General features: G+C 34.0%; 1 protein-coding gene across 1 annotated transcript; it reads left to right on the top strand.

The window, feature by feature from the left end:
• Positions 1-11,955: 11,955 nt before the first annotated feature.
• LOC100810825 (uncharacterized) lies at positions 11,956-17,343 on the top strand. Its single transcript, XM_006599213.4, has 6 exons — positions 11,956-12,497; positions 13,289-13,507; positions 13,886-13,962; positions 14,078-15,688; positions 15,798-15,966; positions 16,541-17,343. Exons 2-6 carry the CDS (start codon positions 13,426-13,428, stop codon positions 17,176-17,178), a joined length of 2,577 nt encoding a protein of 858 aa, XP_006599276.1. The 5' UTR covers positions 11,956-12,497; positions 13,289-13,425; the 3' UTR covers positions 17,179-17,343.
• The last annotated feature ends 1,376 nt before the right edge of the window (positions 17,344-18,719 follow it).

The following is an 18,719-nucleotide window of genomic DNA, read 5'->3' as shown; positions in this document are numbered from 1 at the left end:
ACCAGTTACCACACAAAACGAAGACTTGTTCAATGTTTTGATCAAGAATACGAAAGATACCAAAAAGGAGGGGCAAAAGGGTTTTTTCATTTAGTTTCCTGGACCCTAGCTCGCCTAGGCTAGCCTCTGGCTTGCCTGGGCCCCCCAAAGATTTCAGGGTGAAGTTACCAGCTCGCTTGGGTGAGCCAGTTACTTCAGGAGTAAGCATCAGCTCGCCTGGGCGAGCTGTCTTTGCCCTTAGTGCCCATTTTCCTATAAATAGGCATGCTAGGGAGGTTGAGAAGAGGTTCGAAGGTTAAAAGGGTGAGGAAATTGAGAGAATAGAGAAAGAAGAAGAAGAAAGAAGAGGAAACAAAGTCGAGGCCCTACATCGTTCCCTATTTGGTGTTCTTCGTGCGACCGTCGGTTAGTTTTTATTTTTGAGGGTTGAATGTGATCTATGTACCCTTAGGGATCCCCCTTGTTATTATGTGAACATCCATCTTCTCCATCTATCATCAGCAATCTCATTTTTCTTTGTAAAGTTCAATCTTAACCGATCACTAGTGTTGTAAAGTTGTCTTTAAAAAGATTGAAAGTTAATAAACAAAACCAAGATAAAATCAACTCATAACTAATTTATTTTTATCAAATTTAAAAGATCGTTTCAAGGTCCAACGCCTTAACGATTCTCTTTGCTTTTCAAAGTTTAAATAATCGTTTCAAGGTCCAATGCCTTAAACGACTTTTTGTTCGCAATTAAAATGAGTCTTTCAAAAACATATAAATCAATTTAACACACAAACATTTAGACTTTAAAGAACCACGTAAGTCTGAATTCCTCATCGCACCTGAGGATACATAGGAGCAAGGACAACACCCTTGTCGACCCCAAAAAAATAAAAAAATATAAAAGGGAAAATAAATAATATTGAAGTCACGTTTTTGCACACTCGATTAAAGACTGTCATCCCTTATGATGGGCATGTGGGGTGCTAATACCTTCCCCATGCGTAAACAACTCCCAAACCCTTATTTTCAAAATTCACAGACCTCTTTTTGATTTTTCTAACGTTTTCCTTGAATAAACGTTGGTGGTGACTCCCATGCATTTTCCTTTTGGGAAGACGCTCCTTTGGATTTTCGCCCGCACTCCCGTCATAGGGTAGGTTGCGACCAGCAGTATGTACACATGCGGAATATTTTGAAGCAAAATCTGGATCATGGTCATACAATTCTTTAATGTGCTCAAACCCAATGAATTTAGTTTCAAGAGTAGAGAATAAAGCATACCTTCTTGAAAGTGCATCAGTAACTACATTGGACTTACCTTTCTTGTACTTGATGACATATTGGAGTTGTTCAAGAAACGCCACCCACCTGGCATGTCTCTTGCTCAGTTTGCTTTGACCCTTAAGATGCTTCAAGGATTCATGGTCACTATGGATGACAAATTGTTTGGGTAGAAGGTAATGCTGCCAATTTTGTAATGCCCTTCCCAACACATACAACTCCTTATTATATATGGAATAATTAAGGACAACCCCATTCAGTTTTTCACTAAAGTAGGCAATGGGATGTCACTCTTGCATTAAAACAACCCATATCCCAACCCCAGACGCACCACACTCAATTTCAAAGGATTTGTCAAAATTAGGTAATGCAAGAATTGGTGTATGCATCAATTTTTCTTTAAGTGCAGTGAATGCATGTTCTTGTTTCCCCGCATTTATATCCTACATTTTTCTTGGAAATCTCAGTAAAAGGTGCTGCCACATTTCTAAAATCCCTAACAAATCTCCTATAGAAACTTGCCAAACCATGAAAGCTTCTTACCTCACCAACAATTTTGGGGGTTGGCCATTCTTGAATGGCTTTCACCTTTTCTTGATCAACCTGTACTCCCTGTGAACTAACAACAAAACCAAGGAAAACTACATGTTCCATATAGAACACACATTTATCCATTTTAGCATACAAGCTCTCACGCCTATGGGCCTCTAAAACTCTCCTCAGATGCACAAGATGTTCATCATGGAAGTTCCCTTAACACATGGTTCGTTAATCTCATGAAAGTGCTAGGAGCATCAGTCAACCCAAAGAGCATAACCAGCCATTCATACAGCCCATACTTAGTTTTGAAAGCTGTTTTCCATTCATCCCCCTCTCTAATCCTAATTTGATGGTACCCACTTTTCAAATCAATTTTAGAGAAAACACAAGCTCCATGCAATTCATCCAACATATCATCTAGCCTAGGAATGGGATGTCTATACTTTACCATGATGTTGTTGATGGCTCTGCAGTCTGTGCACATCCTTCAAGTTCCATCTTTCTTCGGCACTAGAATAACTGGGATGACACACAGACTCAAGCTTTCTTGCACCCATCCCTTCTGCATGAGGTCTTGCACTGGCTTCTTAATCTCCTTAGTCTCTTGGGGATTACTTTTGTAAGCTGGACTATTAGGCAATGAAGCTCCTGGATGGAGGTCAATTTGATGTTCTATGGCTCTTGAAGGTGGCAATCCATGAGGAATCTCCTTGGGAAAGACATTTTTAAATTCCTGCAATAATGGTTCAACACTAGGAGAATAAAAAATAGTTAACTCATTAGAATTATCAGTAGAAACTTTACTGTCTTTGCAGTACAATAGATAGAGCGGCTCACGAGCAAGTAACACTTTCCTCACTTCACTCGCCTTTGCTAAACAATTAAATTTTCTCTCATGTGTATCACTTTTTCTCTCATATGTATCACTCTTTCCCTTACGTGTATGACTCTTGTTTTTCAAAATGCACCAATTTTATTTAATTAAAATGACAACGAAAAATAGAAATAGGCATGGGCCTTCAAATTAGTTTGGGCCAAAATGACAACGAAACAAATAGAAATAGAAAAAAAAATTTGGCACGAGCCTTCAAATTAGTTTGGGCCTTCAGCAATAATTAATATTCTTGGTAGTGCCTTTGGGCCTTCATCCTTTTCCACTTGGGTCTTGTTAAGTATGTCTGATACCATTTGTTGGAGGGTATCCACTGAATGTTGGGTCCTACTCCTGGTCACAGGTCCTTGTATTTGGGCAGTTTTAGGATTCTCATCATTGGGAGTTTGTATACACCTCATAAGTTATTAAAATCCATGTCGTAATCATCATCATCCTCAAGGAAAAGGCTACCAGCCTATCAATGGTGCACAACTACACCAATCTTGGAGATGTTGTGCAATTGCCAGGGTTACCAAGTCGATTTACATGATTTATCTAGCTTATGGAGCTATCTTGACTTTTGGACATTCACAACTCATTACCTTTATCCCTAATACTTGAACCATAGTCATTGTTGTCATCCTACAATTTATGCAATTGTAACTTCCAAAAACACATATATTTATGCATCAATATGGTCCTAACTCATCATAAGGTAACTTGGGATTTTTTCTAAGTTAACTAAAAACTATCTAAGAATTTCTAGCAGAGTTTCAAAAGTCATTGAATTTAGTGATTACACAAGTACATCATACTCTATCTCATGTCATCTAACAGTATTTGTCAACTTCAGTAGGAAGAGTATGGAAATAGACTTGTCTTCACAAGAGTTGTAGCCTTGGATATTATATAACTTAGGGCTTTGGTTTCGCTAAAAAAATGTCTAGAAATCAAGATACATTCAAGTTAGTTTGCATTGATTGAGCTATTAGGGTTATGCGATAAGTTCATGTTCTTCTTAACTTTAGGCATAGTGAACAGTTGAACTAACTTTCAAGGTCAACATAGAAGTTGTTGTTGAAAACTCAATCCAAATTTCCAAACATTAATAATGCAACCAAGTAGAAAGTTAAGAGGTGCATTCCAAAAGATTGTGAATGCATCTTAACTCTTGAAGAATCCACTTCCATAATGAGAAGTTAGATGATGAGGTGGGATAATTGAAGTCCATTAAGTGTCAATTATCAATGAAGCCATGAACCTATGCTATATATAGGGAGAAGGAACCATCTAGCCTAGAGAGAGGGAATCACCATCCTAAGAGATAAAGGTTTTGTAATGAAAATGATTTCTTAATTTTGTCCAAAAAACTTGTAATGTGTTTTAAATAATGAATATTTGTTTAGATGTTCCCATGGATGTAGGCAAGAGGTGCTAGGGCACTAAAAATTGGGCCTTTGCTATTCATATTTGTGATGTTATCTTGTATGTGTCTCATGCCTTTGATCCTGATTGTGCGTGAAGGGAATTTTTCTCCAATAGTGGTATTATAGTTGATGGTGTGATCTGGTGACTAGACAAGTATTGAAGTTTGATAAAGTTGATGATGGATCCATGTAGGGGTCCTTGTGTCAAAAATCTTTTTGGCAATAGAAGTCAAGTGATGTGTCTCAGTAGCTAACAATGGTACAAATCTTTGTGTCAAAAGTCTTCTCAAAAGTGTGGAAGTCAACTAGCATGCCCTAGTAGCTAACATTAGTATAAGTACAAGAAATGTCATCATCCAATACTCGTGGAGGAATATTGAGATCAGAGGCATCCAATGATCGTCTCTGCTTCAACCACAAAGCATGAACCAACTCAAAACCTCCAGATCCAGAACTAAAAGCTTTTGGATTGAATAGATCTTTGGTTAGTGATTTGGATCTGAGTTCCTATTGTGAGAGAAATACTAATGTTAAAGTATGTTAATTTGATGAATTTTCATGATTTTAGATTTTGAGAACCAAGATGAAGCAATTTCTGGTGATTTTTATTTGCTAGAAATGGATTAGCCCCACTATCATTGATAACGAAGTGGTTAAAAAAATTAAATCAACTTGATAATGATTATTCCGACTAACATGATGAAGAATTTGAATTTCCTAATTTCTTCTTGGATTTTATTGTTCGCGAATACAAAATTATTTCTTATGGGTAGTGTCTAGGGTGGACCACTTTCATAAGTGGTCCACCATGCACAATTTTTAGGAGCCCCTAAATTAGTCTAAGGCACACACTCTTACCATCCCTTCCTTTTTGGTATCTCCTCCAGTGTTTCTGGCAACCCGTTGACTCCTCCATTGTGGCAACCCATCACTATCCACCACCGTCATTCCCCTTTTATCACCACTGACCATCGCCACAAATGCCGCCTTCACCCTCCAACCCTTCTCGGTGATACCCTTTATCCCAACATACATATAGTGAAAGGAAACAGAATTGCGAGAGTAATTTAGAAAGATTTACTTCATAACTCGATATAAAACTTCTCGATGGAGTAAAAGGTTCATATTCATCAATAAACCAAGTTAAAACTTATCGGTAAGAATGTATAAACATGTTTCGACTCCAAACAAAGACTGTACCAGTATTACAACTAAAATTCCAATAAGAAACATAGAGGTAAATCATGTTCAACTACATATCTCAAACTAGCATATGATAAAAAAAACCATAAAACCCTAGGCCCTGATGTCACATCCTATCAGAGCATGGTGTCCCAATGTCTTTTAGCATGCGGTTCTTCATAGCCATTCACCTAACCATTTGCTCCCACGAACACAAGATTTGAGATCATCATAGGATCCAAACACAAACAACACACATGGAATGAGTTATTACATTCCTAGCTAATAGAGAGAAACGAGACAACATGTAGATATACATATCATATGAATGTAATACAACTTACTTAAACGTAACTCACGTCATTCCACCACTTATCGTATAACATCATGTCTCACACATTTTCACGTCATTCACGTACTCACGGATCAAAACATAATATCACTCAACCAGCTAATGATGATCAATACAAAAGCATTATGTAACAGATATACTAAGACTCAATCCTAGATGCAATGTGATACCATTTTAGTGAAAAACCTCATTGGGCACCCAAGAGTACATGATAAGACAGACCATACACTAGTAAGTCAGGTCACTCTCACTAGGTAAAATGATAGGGAGACCAGTCAGGACCATGCTGTTTTGCGAGAATGCTTCAACCATGTGGGATCAACACAAACTTAAAGGAGCACTCAAATCAGGTGTATTTACCCCAAGGCTTAGACTCCAAGAGTCCATCAGGACCTCTCCCTCTTGATTCAGGTCCAACCCAGAAAACATTTTAACATGCAAACTCTATCCATGAACTATACAAAACACACGACTCCTCAATTGTTCTCAAAATAATTTTAACTTGTCGCACCTCAAAGTGATTCAACTTGTCGGGTTCCCATAGTGGATCCCATCATAATACTCGTCATGCAAAAAATCATCATCCTCAAAGGACCCGCAGTTGTTTGGTTTATAGCTCACAACTCAATGCACATAATATCTCAATACACGTGTGATATCACAATTTAACACATACTCAACTTCTCACTTACACACAGTTCATCAGACTTTCATAATTCCATGACAACACGTTATCACGTCTCATGCCTCATACACATATCACATAGTAATAATATTAATATGTTATGTTCATATGATTAATCATCTCATTAAAACAAGCATTTAAAATCATATATGTGTCACTTGAGTTTGAACTATGCAATACACACAATTACTCAATTGTTTTCAAAATCATTTTAACTCGTCGCGCCTCAAAGTGATTGGACTAGTCAGGTTCCCACAGTGGAGCCATCATTAAACTCATTGAGCATTAACTTGTCGCCCTTAAAGGGTCTTATAGTTGTGTGATTGTGCAATTCATAGCTCACAACTCAATGCGTACAAAATCTCAATACACATGTATCTTACAATTCAACACCTACTTTATTTATCACATACACCCAATCTCCATCACAATGTTACAATCTCAAAGTAACATGCTATCACACCTCATGAATCATATAAATATCACACAATATTAATATTTACATGGAACAAAACATGTATATATTAAATCAAACTATATTATTTTCAATTAAAAAGAATTAATAAATAATTAAACTAAAAATGCATTGAAAGTATTTATCGTTGAATCTTAATATATTAATTTTCTTCAATTTAATTTTATTATTTGAACTCTTAATTTCTAATTTATTTTAACAATTCACACACACACACACACACACACACACACACACACACACACACACACACACACACACACACACACACACACACACACACACACACACACACACACACACACACACACACACACACACACACACACACACACACACATATATATGTGTGTGTGTGTTATAATCATCACACACACATATATATATGTGTGTGTGTGTTATAATCATCAACACGTAATAAGCTTATGAGACCAAAACATGACAAAGAATCTTTCCAACAATCTAATTATCATGCTAATCTAATAAATTTTGTCATATTCTTTATATAGCTTTATGATTATCCTATTGATTCAAGAGCAAAGGGCAACCCTTCACATTCGCGTGGTATCATGGAGTATTATTCAAAAAATCTTTCCGTTCATCATCAATAAGCAAAAAATACGAAGACGTCGATAGTTAATTGAACAATAATATATTAAATCAAATAGATAGATATCTCATGACACAAATATACTGAAAGCAATCAAACGTATAATTTATAGGTACGAGAAACAAGAGAAAGACACATTACAATCATAGATAAATTTTTAAAGCACGCAACAAGGGAATAGAATACATCAATTTGACAATAATTTCGCACCAGGACATCAATTGGTCCATCAAACTTAGTCAATTCGCGATCAAAAGCATGAGAACAAAATTGAATTTCATAAAATAACCCAAAATTAATCCTCTAGGGATACCTACACATGTTCATTCTAATTCCCAAGTGTGAGTAACTCAATCCTTACCTCTAAGTTGGCTCACGTGTGTAGTTCGACAGTGATAGAGATGTCTCTAGTGATTCCCTAAAATTTTGTCAAGTTTTTCCTCTGGTTCCTTTGTTAGGGTTTCCAAGTGTTAGAGAGAAGGAGAAGGGGTCAAAGTCTCAATTTTACTATTTCTGTGGAAGGGGCACATCGCTCTCTATAGATATTATTTTACAAATCCCAACTATGGGATTGTGAGTAAATGAATCCCAAAGGTGATGTCCAAATTTTAGATCCAATGATTAACGAGTTTGGGATTGCAATTTTACTGAGGCAAATTTAAGTGTATATGAAAAAAGAGAGGATTTTGGAAGAAGAAGAAAGGAGAACAAATTTGAAAGGAAGAAAGAGTGCAGACACATATTGTAATTATAAAAACTAACATAATATATTTCTATTTATAACTAGAATTTCGAGTCTACTATGTATTCTATTTTTTCTTTAATTTATTATTTTATAAAAAAAGAGCTCTATTTTACTCTATATTAAATAATAAATAAAACATCCTTTTTATTTTCTAAAAACACATATTTATTTTATTTATCTTTAAATCATTATTTTAATTAATAAAACTATTTCTCCTTATTTATTTAATTATAAAAATCTCATTATTTTTTTAAAACTTTATTTATTTTTAAATAAAAACCTTTTAAATTTATTTTATGAAAAAGGGGGTGTTACATACTCCACTCCCCCCTCCTGTATCTTCCCCAAAAATCAATGCTCTTCCACTCCAACATGCTAGAAATTTGAACATAACATCAAGAAATATCCATCTAAAATTTTATGGTTTGAAAACCATACAAAGAATAATTAATCAAAAAATAAAAATAAAAAAAACAAATCTTAGTGTGCAAAATTAATCACCAACAACATTAAACTCTAACTAGCAACATCAATATATCAGACGAGCGATGAGTTTGGGCGATTTCTTGACCTCGACAAATCACATGCAATAACTATCGATGAGAGTCTGTTGTGATAGCAAAATCAAGAGATGTCGATGCCGACGACTTTGTAGGTATGAAGAACGGTCATTCTCTTTAGGATTTTTATAGCACCTCAATGGCATAGTTGCGGTTTGTGAAGTGGATGCGTGTGCCAGTGAGTTGTGTCTGTGATGGGTGCTCCGATTGCATGGTGGAGGCTTCTGGATTCTAAATCTCAAGTTTGAAGTGGGGTCTCATGTTTGTAAGGAGAAAGCTTGATTTGGGGAAGAGGGGGTGAAAGGGAAGTGGGAGAGGGTTGGTGGATGACGTGGCAATGACTGGTTGTCGGAGGCGTTGGAGGATCCGTTAGAGTGGAAATGAGAAAGGTTGTCAGAGAGGAGGGGATAGTAAAGAGGATAAAGCTTTAGTTTGGAAAGTGTATTGTAAGAGTGTGTACCCTAGATTAATCTAAGGGCTCCTAAAAATTGTGCATGATGAACCACTTATGAAAGTGGTCCACCCTAGGCATCGCCTTTCTTAAGAAACTATTATTATTTCAAAAAATTTAAAAGGATACAAAAGACTTGCCCAAAAATAAGATTGTTTTATAATTTAATAGGCAAAAAAACTATTTTGCTTGTCAAAGTCTAGGTGATTAGTTCTTTGACTAATATTTAAATTTAACAACGTACTATTTATAATATTTAATTTATTATTTTAACATATAATTCACTAAATTGACAATAATAAATGTTAGATTTATTTTATTTTAATTTTCTATTATTTTTTTGAATAATTTTATATCATGTGATTTATTTAACTATTACACTAATTAACATAATAAAAGTATAACGTCTAATTAAATTATTTTTTTTACTTTATTTCAAAATTGATTAAAAAGATTTTAAGATACCTAATATGAGAAATATAATAATTGAAAATAAATTGTAATGAAAATAATTTGTCTATGAATAAAAATTTGAAGAATTTGAAATTGATTAAAAGATAAAATTATAATATTTCAAAACATACTTTTATCCATAAAGAAAATTGAAACTTATATAAAATTATAATATAAATATGTTCATTTATGTCATTTTATATTTTTCAGTTATTTGAACAAATTATTTTATTGAACACTTATAATTTAATATGTTAATTTTTTAGCTTGCTGATAATTTTATCAAACATAGCCTTTATAAATATATTTTTTTATTTTCTTTTTGTTGATCGAGAATTTTGGATTAGGTTTGAAAAATGATAAATCAACAAATAAGAATTTGATAATAGGACTAATTATACTAAACCAAAATACTTATCGGGTTCTTTGTTTCCAACCTAACAATCTTAGATTTTCAATTTAACAAAGTGTATCTTAGAAACTTATTATGAGAATAAACTTTATGACAAGTATAAAACGAGTATTCAGATTATAATAATTGATTCTCACAAATGTAAATACATTTTGTAAACAAGTGTAAAATAATACTTGGATAGACAATATTTACGAATACATTAGTATGTTTGTTACAACACAAAACAAAACATATATAATTGAAAGCAATAGAGAAAGTGTTATACAAAAAAAGAAAGAGTTATAGATAAAAGAAAGTGTTATCGAAAGGAGGAGTAATAGAAAGTAGAATAGAGATGATGATCAAAATCGAAAATAAAAGGAATGGATAAGAACAAACATGTTTCCGTATGACCGAAAAGCCATAAGTACGACGAAGTTGGTGTACATGAAGTATGTAAATGTTTGTAACAAAAAAAAAAACATTCTTGTCTATTTATAGAAAACACAAATAATCGATCTTTGTAATTGATTGTAACAATGTCCTTAAGCTTTGTTGGTTTGTTTCAGATGTTATCACTTGTTTGATGCTTCTTTTTGAATTTGAATCATTGTTAACTACTCTAATAATTGTTGCTCTGATTATTTGATTTAACATTCTTGATAATTTTTGTTTCGAATGATTTTAATCATCACTAAGATGCTGATTAATCCCTCATATTTGAATATTTTCTTTTTGACATTAATTATTCTTATCTATCCGGTTGATCTTTTTGTGGATACTTTACTTTTGAAATCATCAAATAAGCCCTTCCTAATTCATTATCACACTTAATAGAAAAATATAAAATAAAATTGAACATTCTTTTAAGAATTATCTCATTTTGTTTTACTTTCCTTTCTCTTTCTCATGTTTTTTTTTTTTTTTTCAAAACCAAACATCGTAACACACCATATAAGAAAGAGAAGCAAGAGGAGCACAAGACAAATAAATAAAACCAAAATTCAAAGGTGCCATGATATCTAGCGCCAAATGGAGGCGTCGTGTGCGTACGACTGCAAAACCACAGACCTCTGAGCTGGTGGTTACGTGATCTGAAAATGCAATCATATGATGCCAATTTATATTCCATAATAATATACTATAAGTCATGTGAATATTTATCATCACGCAATAGTATTACATTATTGACACCTTTTATTCCTTTGACTTTCAACTCTCATGAAGCAGTCATTTTTACCTATGTGATTAAGCTATTGCTGGTATGGATATTTAACTTCGCTGATAAGGATTAAACTATTATTTCTCCTGAAAAATGTATGTTTCACTCGTTGAAGATTATGTATAGAAATTTATTTCTTTTCTACAAATTTTCTTTTATAGTAATAATAAAAGAAAAAAAAATTATATACCCATAATGTAAAATAATTTTACATTATTATTTAGTAAAAAATTATTATTTATAATAAATTTATTATTTTTATAAAATTATGTTAAAAATTATATCAACAATCATTTGCCATTGAATTCCATTATAAAATACTTATCACCGTTAAACTTTAATAATAATACAATAATACAATAAAAAAACAAACCTCGCGAGTGACCCTTATTTGATTGTGAACTTGACTTCTATTAATAAGTAACCGTCCTATATCATAGCCATTTTACATCAATTTTTTGTTTGAAAATGTACGAATTTGAGTTCCGACGGAGTCCTTGGGGTTCATTTTTTTCCCGGATTTCACTCCCTCAATCAACGACTTTCCTAATAACTTCACATTATTTATTGTACCTAAATGCTTAATTCATTTAACTCACTTTCATGACTTGGTAAAAACGTTTCACTCACATGGAAATCACAAAATTCACAAGAGAAGTGATAGAACGAATTGAGAAAGACACAAGCCCACGAGTCTAATCACTAGACCAAAACAAAAAAAAATGGTGAGCTATTGTTCAATAGTACAGCACGAGTGACAGCAGAATTATCAAAAAAGAAAGAAAGGAAAAAGAATGAAAAATACGAGAATGAATGAATGAAATGATTAACCAATTAGCTAAATAAATAGCAGAGAGGGAGGGAACCTTCGCTTTCATTCATTCACTTCCAGCAATGGAATTAGAGGACTTGTTACCTTTTGCTACACTTTGAAATATAGTAGCTTTTTCCTGTGTCGTCATCATTATTAACTCATTATGATCAATCAATACCTTTCCAATGAAGTTTTCATCGTTGGCTCTCTTTCTTAATACAAAATCCCAGTTCAGAAATTCTCCACTTTTCTATGCCACACATTGTACACGCTTCTCTCTCTCTCAATCTTGGCTTTGCTAGTTTTGTTCCACCTTTTCAGTTTTCATGTCAAGTTTGAAGCTTTGATGCTTTTCAAGCACATCCATCTTCTTGTTTTGAATTGATTCATAGCTGAAGTTTCAGTTGGTGGATACGGAGTTTGTTCTTGTTCTTCTCATTGGTATGTAAATGTTGATTTAACATGTTGTTCTCTGTTTCTTACTTTTTTCTAACCGTCTATTAGTGTTTAGAGAAGGAATCTTTTGTTCTGTACGATGTTTATGGTTCTGATAAAAAATGGGACAATTTTCTAGAAAGATATTTTGTTTACAGTAAACTCTAATAACTGGTACCGGAATTTTGAGGTTCGGAGTTTTTGGTGCTTCTTGCTTTTCCTGCATTTTCTGAGAAACCTGTTGTTGGGTTTTCTTCTCTCTTGACTCTGATTCACTTTTTCATGAATGAATTATGAAGTTTTTGATTTATGGGGTGCTTAGAAGACTAAGGTTCTTCTTTCTCTTCTGGGTTGGCATAAAAGTCAATGTTCTCTGATTTTTCTATTAGGCCTATCCATATAAAATCTTCAATCACTTTATCATTTTTATCCAAAACTATGAAAACACGGTCAGTTTTCTTTTCCTCCCCTTACTACAATGTTATTGTTGATTAGATTTCTTCATTATTATGTTCTACATAGGATACAATACTATCTAAAAAAATTTAGTCCTTAAATTAGCAAGTGTTCAATTATAACACCATTCAAAATGCAAGAATTGCAACTTTTGAATAGGTTTTACTTTGAAGGAACTGATTGGTTATTTCTTTCTCTTAATTTCTGTGCAAAATTAGTTACTTGTTTGCGTCAAATGTAATTTGGATCTTACAGCTTAACAGATTTAATTTAAGATGTTCTGATTTTTATGTTATAAAATGCTCTTCAACTGATGCCCCCATTAACTTGAGGTGATCCAGGGTGTGAAAAGGAAGAGTGCTGGTTCATTTCACATCATATAGAGGGAAAGGAAAAGACCTGAATTTTTTATTGGTTGAGACATGAACCCTGAAATTGACGACATGAGATGAGAGTGTTCAGGTTGACCCTTTGATATATGGGAGGCTTATTGCACATGTTTGAGTTCAATCAGGGTAGGATGGCCAAGAAAGTTCATGCCCAGAGGAGCAATAATGGTGGTAAGTGTTACTTTATATATTGAGAGGCTTCACTCTTGCTACGATAGACCTTTTTGGGTTAGGTAAGTTTCAAGGAAGCTAAATTGAGCATTTGTTCACTAATTTCTAAGCATTCCTTTCTGAAATTGGAAAGCTTCAAGTGACTATTTGCTTGCCAAGTTTTGTATTAGTTAATCACCTAAAGGTTGTTGTGTTAAATGGTATGAAGCAGTGTAAATATCAGTGCTGATTCGTTTGTTGCATTTTCTAAGATATCTTGCATAGACTATTGTTATTAATTGTTGTTGTTGTTGTTGCTAAGTTCTATTTTATCCCTCCTCTACTAGATTAATTTAGTTAGGTTAATTCTTATTTGTTGTCATACCGTGTGTCATGCAGACCTGGAAAGCTCTGGAAATGGCATGGAACTGCAAGTAGAAACATCTCAGGTCCACTGTGCAGAAGGAGAATTACCAGTAAGTTTCTCTTCACATACCTTTATGTGTTAAGGGTTTCAAGACACCACCATATGCTTATACATCATGTTTCTCTTATCGTTCTTAAATGGAATGTACTCTGGTGAATTTTCAGTACTCTTGTCAAGTAGAAGATGGCTGGTCAAAGAAAAATAGTTACTCAAATGTGGTTTCAGTGAAAAAACTGAACAAAGAGGATTTATCCAAACAATCAGGCACCACCAGAAATAATGCAGCAAGCCTTGTGGCAAGGTTGATGGGGATAGACACCATGCCATTGCCATTAGAGACTAATTCCGTTGTTCCATTAGATGAAAGCAAACATAAAAATATGGAGAGGAAGTTTTCAAAAAAAGGAATGAATCGAAGGGGTTCGGTTGGCAGGGGTTCCTCCAACTTTAATTCTTCTAGCCAGATGGAATTTGATTCTTTTTATCAAGACATCGATGGTGATCATGATGATGGATGCAGACAGAATTTTGGAAAACCAAGGCCTAGGGAACATCCTCAGGAAGAGGAACTCCAAAAATTCAAGAAAGAATTTGAAGCATATCAAGAATCAAGGTTTAAGGAGTGTTCAAAGGATGTTGAAATTGGAAGTGGTTCTAGGAGAATACCTTCTCAAGAGAACCTGAGGAAGGAAAAGATGCTACAGATTGCAAGTTCAAAGACAGATAGCCACACATTTAAGACAAAGCTACCTAATGGTAATATGATGGAGCCAATCCCAACTACGAAAAAAGATTTCTTTCCTTCAAGAAGTAAAACACTAAGTCGAGACTTTGAGGAGTCTTTAATGATGAAATCTGGAAGCAGATTAGATATATGTGCTTCTTCCGCTCAGATAGTTATCTTGAAGCCTGGTTCTGATAGGATTTGCAATTGCAACCATGAAGAGAATTGCATCAATTTATCAGGCACTTTACACGGGAGAAAAGGTTTAGAAGATTTTCTTGAGGAAGTGAGGGAGCGGTTGGAATGTGAACTGCAAGGGATTAGAGCTAGTGGAATTGAGACACCTTACAATGAAAAACTATCTGATGCTAAAGAGGTCAGAGAAAGTGTGACTAGAGATGCTGAACCAAATTTACTCCGCTCAGAATCAACAAGATCATATAAAAGTAAAATGCAGTTCAATGGACCAAGTTCTCCAGAACTTTTCAACATAGATACCAGAAGATTCTTGTCAGAGAGGCTAAGAAATATTGTAAATGGTGAACTGCATTTGGACATTCCTGAAGTGGCCTGTTACAATGATAGAGTTAGACTAAAGCAGGATACTACAAAGTGTGCAAATGACAAGAGCCAGTGGAGAATTTTGAAAGAGAAAAAAGAATTACAAACAGGTTCCTATAGACACAAATTAGATGACAATGTATTGTTCCACAAGGATTTGTCTCCTAGAAATCTTGAAAGATCCTTGTCTGCTCCTGCATCAGGAACATCATTTGGGAGGCTTCTTCTAGAGGACCGCCACATTTTAACGGGCGCCCTTATTCAGAGGAAGCTTGAAGCTGTTGAAGCAATGCCTGTGGATGTCAAAAAAAAGAAGAAAGATGGGTTTAATATTAAAGAAAAACTTTCCAATTTTACTCTTGGTCTCAGAGGGAAGCTGTTTGGCAAAAGGGTTCAGTCAATAGTTGAATCACATGGCAGTGAATACGGTCCAATTTTGAGAGATATCAGGAGTGGACCAACTGTTTTCATGAAATATGGTGAGAGACATGTAAGTTTGCTATATACATTTTTAAGCATTCTCCTCAATGACCTTTGTTTTTCAATTATGTTGCATATATGGTTGTTATCTAATCATCGGAGTTTCTTTTATACATTAGGAGAACTCAACTGAGGTACCTCCTAGTCCTGCATCTATGTGCAGCTGTGTTCATGAAAAAAATTGGAGACAGACTGGATATTCAAGTTTAACATCAACTCCAGATGTATCTTCATTAGATGATATTTTTATTCCCAAGGTTTTCAGAGATATCAGCTCTGGTTTGAATGGTGAGAAACAATTTTAACTTTCAATTGATGCAATGCAATGATATGAAAGTTCATAAAAAGAATGTCAATGCCATCTCTTTGTTGTTCTATTGCATGTGCATATATAGTTAAATCTACAAATGACATTTAGTCTGTTCTTCAAATGAATTTGACCCTACTTCCAAATTTTTTTCATGTTAAATAATTCACTTCAAATTTTATCTCTACATAATTTGTTTCACGGGCTACACAATTTCATGTATAAGAAACGGAAAGTTATGTGTTAATATTTCTATAACTTTTCTCCCCTTTCATATGCTCCTTTAACAAGCATTCTATGTTTGGTTAAATTTTATTATAGCTTCTGAAATCTTGTAAAACACACTAATTTATAAACTGACTATTCATTAAGTTGGTATTTTATAGAATGAGATTAACAATATAGTGCAGACTCTTTGCTTCTTCTGCTTGGTCACTATTTGCTTAGTAAAAGCATTATTCATATTAATCTTACAAACTTGTAAACAATTGGACTTTGTATATATATAGTCCTTGAACCTTACAATGTAATTGCTTTTGCTTGCTGATTTGACAGAGCTAAAGAGACAACTCAGTCAACTTGATTCCGATGGCTCTGAGGACTTCACCACTAAGCAGGAGCCTGTTGAGTCAGAATTAGTTCAATTAGATGATCCAGCAGAATCTTATGTAAGAGATCTGCTTGTTGCCTCTGGTTTGTACTTTGGTTCATGGGATAAGTCTCTATTAAGAGGGGACACATTTGCAAAGCCTATTGGCAACTCAGTTTTTGAAGAAGTGGAAGAGTCTCATGACAATTTGATCAAGGAGGATGAAAGATCCACAAAGGATCAGCAGAACAAAAACAAGTTAGAGCACAAGGTTTTGCTTGATTTGTTAAATGAGGCACTTTCCATAGTTCTTGGACCACCTTTGACTTTGTCTAGATTCCGAAGGAAACTAAGCAATTCCTCCTTGCAGCCTCCACCATGTGGAAACGAACTACTGAAGTTGACATGGGACATTGTCAGTGTTTCTTTAAATCCTTCATCTAACGCATCTCTTTATTCACTTGATAGTTTGGTGGCACAAGATCTAGGATCTATCTCCTGGTCTGGACTAACAAATGATCATATTGATACATTGGAAAGAGAGATGGCATGTCTAATCACTGATGATTTGGTTGAAGAATTCACAAATGATATGGTCTTTTAAGTGTAGTGTGAAGTATCATTTTGCCCTTTGCTAAGATAACGTTTTTCTTTGCATTGGAGCAAGGCATGTACGTGATTATCTTATAGTAACCATAGTGAAAGATTACTTTCTGTAAGATAGTTGTGACTTGTGGTAACGGAATATTGCATGAATGCGTATATTTAATTTTGTGAGTGTGATAAAGGGGGAGTACATAGTGTACACTAGTGGTACGCGGGTTATTATTTCAAAACAGAAAATTAATTGGTTATATCATTTAATATAACAATTTCTCTGTGCTATGGTTGTTACTTTAATGACATTTCCTTATATTTGTACTGTGTATAATATTATAATCAATAATGAATTTTAATTTTGTGTTTGATTGTGAGAAAAGAAAAAGAATGAAAGTGTGAGAAAAAAGGAATGAAAATTAGTGAATTAAAGCATAAGAAGGTAGGGGTAGACATGGATTGATTTTTGAAAATCTAATCCTTATTCAATTAAATGGATTGGTTTTAAAATTCATATCGATTTAATTGGATAACATTGGTTTGAATTTTTTGAAATTGGTTTAAAATCGCTTTTAAAACCACTTTATAGTTCAAAACTAGTTTAGTTTTAAATCATAAATTAGTTTTTGATCTTGTTGGAGTTGTTTTTTGTCAACTTCGGCTAGGGTTTTTTTTATTGATCTTGTGACACCCTCTATCTTGCACACATATATGTAATAAACGAAAGGTAAATGCGGAACTAATCCAAAGTTCATCAAACACATAATATATAAAAGTATTTTTTTAGGATAAAAGGTTCACATTCACTTCTCAAGTATCGAAATAGAACTAGCCCAAATAAGGAAATCGAATTATCTTAGTTCAAAACACGGCTAACCAAGTTTATAACATGTGAAATAAAAGCCCTATGCCCTAATGTCACATCAAAGCATTTTCTTGAGAAAGGCTAAGTGTTTCCATCTCCAGCATGATGATGATGATCATCATCATAAGCTAGCTTACCTGAAACAAAATGACAATCAGGCCAAACACAAACAAAAACACACCCCGAGAGTGAATTATCACATTTCTAAATAAAATACGAATAAACAAAGACATGAACAAAATACATTATACAAATATTTTTAACATAACTTAATACAATCCACATCAGTTCACCACTTTATCATTAAAAATTAGTTTTCAATCACCAATCACATTACACACAAATCACATACTCTACTCAAGCGTAACAACACTCACCAATTTCATAATAATAAATTCACAGGCATTATGCAACAATTATACTAAGACTTAAGCCTATATGCAATGTGGTACCATGTTAGTGAAAAACAACACTAGGACGCTTAGGAGTACATAACAAGACACATCACACAATGAGTATGTCATGTCACTCTTACTAAGTAAAATCATAAGGTGATCAATCAGGGTCACTGTATTTTGTGAGAATGCTCCAACCATATGAGATCAACATAGGATTAAAGGAGCACCCAAACTGAGTGTATTTACCGTCAAGGCCTAGACTATGAAGAATTCGTTAGGGCCTCA

This window comes from Glycine max, chromosome 16 (genome assembly GCF_000004515.6).
Source record: "Glycine max cultivar Williams 82 chromosome 16, Glycine_max_v4.0, whole genome shotgun sequence".
Lineage (NCBI taxonomy): Eukaryota > Viridiplantae > Streptophyta > Magnoliopsida > Fabales > Fabaceae > Glycine > Glycine max.
Note: the sequence above shows the minus strand (reverse complement) of the source record. Positions and strands in the feature narration are given on the sequence as shown.